The following is a 5,802-nucleotide window of genomic DNA, read 5'->3' as shown; positions in this document are numbered from 1 at the left end:
GAAGTAAGATTTTAAAATCACCCAAACATGTTGTATCTAGACAAAGTAGGATTTGAATATTACCCAAACATGTTGTATCTAAACGAAGTATGATTAGAAAATCACCTCAACATGTTGTATCTAGACGAAGTAAGATTTGAAAATCACCCCAACATTTTGTATTTAGAAGAAGTAAGATTTGAAAACCCCCATCAATTTGTATCTAGACGAAGTAAGATTATAAAATTACCTCAACATGTTGTATTTAGACGTAGTAAAAAATCAATGAAAAATATACAAAAGTCATGTAACAACTTAATTAAAAGTCAATTATAAATTAACGTTTACACTTCGTTAGATTCAAAGTAGATGATCAGTTATTATTTTCAACAATAATTAACAACTCATTGTGATATTGTCGAACATATATAATAGTTGTTTATAAAAAAAAAAATTAACCACTGTAGTATGAAAATTTGATAATTATGTGTTCCTATTGTCGATAGAAACAACTGTTTATAGGTCCATGATTATTCGATAATTATATTTGATTTTCTCAACAGAACGTCACAAATATTGTTTTCTATTGATAAGTATTTAGATTGACAGACGACATGATCATATACCGAGATGAAACATATTTATGTGGTTATAAAGCAGATTAGTCGTGCTCTGTAAAACTTAACTATACTTCCATACAAGTCTTAGAGCAATAAGTTCAGGTTTTGGGATTAAAAAAACATAAAATAGAACAGCGATTCATAAAATCAGTGATAAGGGAGCTACCATTTGATTTTTATGGGGCAGGACAGGAGTTTTTAGTATAAAAAAAAAGGCAGGATGAGAAACTTGGCAGAACAAAAAAGGCTGGATGACAATTTATGTAAAAAGGTTTTAGGTTAAAATAAAATTAAATCCTATATATTATATTAATTTAAAAAAAAGACAAACCGTATAGTTAACTCAACTTTAATTATAATAGATGATGATATATAGAAAACAGTATATCTTACACAATTGTAGTTATAGTAGTTGGGGACATCATGAAAACCGTATAACCTAAATTATAAATTTCATTTTAGTCCGACCGATTGGTGCAGATATAAGGCAGAATTGCTCACTTGATGAGGAAAGCATGAAACTTGGCATAGTAGTTCTTGGTCATATACCCTTTGATTTCAGCTATGGACCCACTTGAAAAATCCAATATGGCTGCCATATTCAAGATGGCGGGAAAACGTTAAAAATACCAAGAATTTCGGAAATTAAAGTAATGATTATTTAAAATGATCTTCATGTTTTTGAATTTGCTATCAATTAATTTTAAAATATAAAAAAAATAATTTGGTTATTTCTATAACGCATACATTTACAAATATGGCTGCATATATACAAAAACAAATAGTGAAATTAAAAATGTTAATCAATATGTTACATGTTATTGTAATTGTTCTTTGAACACTTTCAGTTTTAATGGTTGGAATGAAATATGTTGAAGCGAGTCTATTGAACGTTAATATAGGTAGGTTAAATGTGGTGGAATATTATGTAAATTATCTGAACTTCAAGGCAGTGCCGAGGGCACTTTGTCTCGTGTCTCTTCAATGCCACGTCTTACGTCACTTATCGCGTTTTCATCTGCCGTACCCACTACATCGTCAAACTATTCTATTTAATCAATAGGCGTACCTTTCTTCATGCGCATTAGACGATTGTCATCATTTAGAATAGTTAAGGGGCAACTATTTCCTTTTCCAACTACGAGCGAAACCAGTTCGCAACTAGTCAGCGAGCATGGTCCTAAAATGCACTCCTGGTTAGCACTTTTATTAGTTTAAACGGTAACAGCATTTCTGAGTGATGGTTGTTTTATGCAAATTTGCTGAGTTTAAATCTCGTTTCCACTGTTAACAATGCCGCATTTATCACTTTATTGTTGATGCTGAGTGTGGGAGTACTCAGATTTATCACTGCGCTCAGTGTGTCCAAAATATCTAGCATAACATCGTATGTTAATGGCTCTTAACACACATCCAATTGTATATTTACTCTATCAATGTCGAGAGTCGTTCTTTATAATCTTCCTAATAACAAGCTGTTTACCCAAACCATGTAGCGTAGCGGTCTCCAAATCTCCATTATCTACCGGAATTAATTTCTCATTTACTAATGTTATCATTGCAGCAGTGTCCACAATCAGGCTCAATTTCTGGTCATGTATAGTACCTCATACTGCTAAGCTATTTCAAATGGTTCGTCTGATGACAATATAGGAGAGATTGCGCTTTGATCTAATCTGTATCCTGGTGAAGTTAATTGACCGTTGTCTGAAATAACCGGGTTTCTGGAGATTGTCCGTGGAGATGCTTACCGTTGTCCTTAAGGACTTTATTATCTCTGTCTCAGTGGGGGTGTTGCTGATCGATGTGCATTAAACTTGGGTGTATTTCTATCTGGCGATCTACCGCGATTGCATTGCTAAGGAGATTTACCACGTGTATATTGATCAGAAGATCTTCCATGATTATTTGATCAGAAGGAACAAGGTTATATTGATCGGCCAATCCACGGTTATGCTGATTAGTTGAAAGCATAACATCAGCTAGTTTTGTGACAATTTGTGTGAGTTAATGCACCTCATTTTCCAAAGGACTGCTGATATTTCCTTTATCGGTAGGTGATACTGCGCCATCAGAAAAGTAGACTTGCCGATGGCCATAATTGGCACTTTTTGATCCATATATCGCCATCTGGTTGGCTTTTGAGGTTTTCAATTGTTTTAACGCCTTGTTGAATATTTCTAGGTTCCTCTCTATTACATGCCTTGCAGACTCTATGTCTTTTAAATTACATCTTCGAAGGAATGCTTCGGTTCCAATCTGGTTTGATCGTCTTTCTTGTTAAAGCGCTGCTCTGCTCCAATATTTTTCTTTAAGCCTTGGAATCATAATCTGTGTTTACCTTGCGAGCGTACTCAAAGCCAACATCGGTCTTACAGTCTGGGAGCCTACACACATTGTTTCTGTTTTCCCACTGTCATCTACCGACAGTTCGTTCAAATTGGTAAATGAACGCCTTCCAATTCAAGGATTACCTTCAATTGAGTATTTGCATTTTTGGGAGCTGTAGGCTTCGGTTCCGGTCTCTTGCACCGAGATTTATTGCCATCGACTATATTCTCTCTAGAATGAGGAGTCTGAAGACGAGCTGTTGCCATTCTTTTTTGGTTTCATCTGCCCTTTCCTGGATCGGTCAGAGGAGTCAGCTTGCTGTTACGGAAAGTCTGTTAGAGCTCCAGGAGCTGACGAGGTTGTCATAAGTGGAGTGATAAATTTGGGAGGAGGATTTGCCATTGACTCGAAGGGGATGATACTGTAAGTAGGCACTGCAGTCAGCATTGGAGATGCCAGTTGTTGGAAGGTACCCTGCTGTTTAAATGCACTTTTGAATTGAACTGTGTCTCCTTCCTCAGTTGTTGTCAGCTTGTCCGTCCGTCTCACCACAACATTGACTATCTTATTGGTCTGACCATCAATTCCGCCAAGCAATTACCACTAGCCTTGTGGTATATCCTGTCTGCAGACTGCTAACGTTACTGAGATATTGCTGTTCGTTATTAATGTTCATTGCCTCTTTCTGTTCAGCTTGCATCGTAAGGAGACCAACACATATTTTATCAATTGGCGCTTCAGCTCTTCTTTGAAAATTATATTTCCTAATAGACTACTTAGTTGTCCTCTGTTAAAGCGTCTTATGTTGTGGGTTTGTCAATATCATAAAGTGATTCAGTTTCTGGCATTTCAATGTTCTTGTCCTTGTTGTCCTCAACTTCTGCCATTTCACTGATATGTGTTAAACTTTAAATGATTCTCAATTCACAGTTTAATATCTCAAATTGCAAATTATTGCAACCTAAGAAATAAAATAGGCACTAAATATATTTTTGGGGCAGATTAATTCCAAATCACAGCTTGTATGTGTGACCCAAGACAACAAATAGTGCAACGTTTAATGAAAGCTACTATTGCAGCTTTTTATGAAATCTACGACTTTGTGTATGAAATGACAAGCCAGGCAAATCAAAAAGGGCATAACTAGGACAAAGACTTAATTACATTATACATCAATAAAATGCTTAAATTCAGGTCAATAATGAATATCTACTTATTTTTCAAGGCGGTCATTTTGAAAATAGTCGCCATTTTGAATTTCAAAGATAGATCAAAACAAAATCTTGCTAAATACACCAATACATTCAAATTTGTAATTTGGCCTTTTTAACTTTTTTGGATTCGAGCGTCACTGATGAGTCTTTTGTAGACGAAACGCGCGTCTGGCGTGTATAAAAAAATTAGTCCTGGTATCTATGATGAGTTTATTCTCAGTTAGGCACCTACCATTCAACCTTTGTGTGGGTCATTTTTTGTTCTTTTTTTTAACCTCGGGGAAGATTTAAATAAAAAACAAAATATTTTTACAACAACATATATAGAAACAAGAAGTTTTTGTTTGTTAACTAAATGTTGGTATTATTTTTCAATGGAAACAAAACTTTTTTTTTCAATTTATCTCTAAATTTAAATTTAGAATCAAATAATGTATCGAAAATAACATGCCTCCCCCCTCCCCCCCCCCCACCCCCCCCCCCCCCCCAATTATATCAATTATATAAATCAAAACATAAAGGTTATTCCTGGTTATTTTTTCGAATTATTTTATAATTAAAGGCGTTAAGAAACCTTTGGTGACCCTACAGTTTAAATGTCTATCGTAGGTACGTCGTGAACAGTGGTCGTTACAGACAAACGTTCACGTAAATTGTCCCCAATCAATGGATGAATTTAATGTGTCAATCAATGGCCACAGCCACACTGTTTTGAATTTCATTCTATATTATTATGATGTCCGACTGTACATAGTTTTATAATTAAAGTTAATCATTACATAACTTAAAATTACTTTAACTCTGCCAGTGAAAACTGCAAGTCCCAAGCCTGGATAAAGGAGGAGGGAAGTCATTTTTCTTTAAATTGGCGCAATCGTATATTTTATTTTTGGCGCAAATGATACCATGTAATTTTAAAACAGGTGGCGCAAACGTAGCATCGGAGAAAAAAAGTTGTGGCGCAAAAGGACGCATTTTTGGCTCAAACGGATCTCTCCCAGAAATATAGTAATTTTTCATTTAATTATCCTACCTGGTCAATATACTCAAATCCTGGATGTTCCTTATTAAACCATATTTTTGGATCGTCTTCTCTTGATGTTGTGAATACTATCCTATCAGTAAATTCTCCATCTCTATAATCTGATCTTCTAAAACCAAAAACCGAATAGAACAAGTACACACAAAGAAGAGAAAAATAAATTTTCATTTTTTTTAATTCAAAAGGCTAGTGTTTTAACACAAGTATATTTTTTTCGGAATATGTCACGTTAAAAATATGAGTACAGCTACGTGTTACTTTAATATATATAGTTTATCTATATATATATATATATATATATATTATTGATACACTCCAGAAACTTTACTGTGTCATTGGCTGGAGAATTTTAAAACATTATTTTTAATAGTCGTAGATGTATATGTATCTACATTAAAAAAATCAAATCAGCTTATTTAAAGTTGGGTGAAATTTTAAAACGCTTCTTTTTTTTTCTGATTTTTTTCTGCAATAAATGTTGATGGAATTTAGTATGGTCATTGCAAATGATGGTGTCTAAACTTTTTTCTGTTTATGGTGTTGCTTTATGGCAATACATGAACGTGGAAATTCGTACAGCCAAATAGAGATATGGACGGCAATATTTTAATGGGCA

At 34.3% G+C, this 5,802-nt stretch overlaps 1 protein-coding gene across 1 annotated transcript in view; it reads right to left on the bottom strand.

Moving 5' to 3' along the window:
- The window catches only part of LOC139515209 (furin-1-like), a 48,141-nt gene extending 42,747 nt beyond the window's left edge, over window positions 1-5,394 (bottom strand). The window contains exon 1 of the mRNA XM_071304773.1: window positions 5,178-5,394. Within this exon, the coding sequence (XP_071160874.1) occupies window positions 5,178-5,354 (177 nt within the window). The 5' untranslated portion in view covers window positions 5,355-5,394. The remainder of the gene's footprint in view (window positions 1-5,177) is intronic.
- Between the last annotated feature and the right edge of the window lie 408 nt (window positions 5,395-5,802).

The sequence above is a fragment of the Mytilus edulis genome, chromosome 3 (assembly GCF_963676685.1).
Source record: "Mytilus edulis chromosome 3, xbMytEdul2.2, whole genome shotgun sequence".
NCBI classification, from domain to species: Eukaryota; Metazoa; Mollusca; class Bivalvia; order Mytilida; family Mytilidae; genus Mytilus; species Mytilus edulis.
This window is presented reverse-complemented; position numbering and strand designations above follow the sequence as displayed.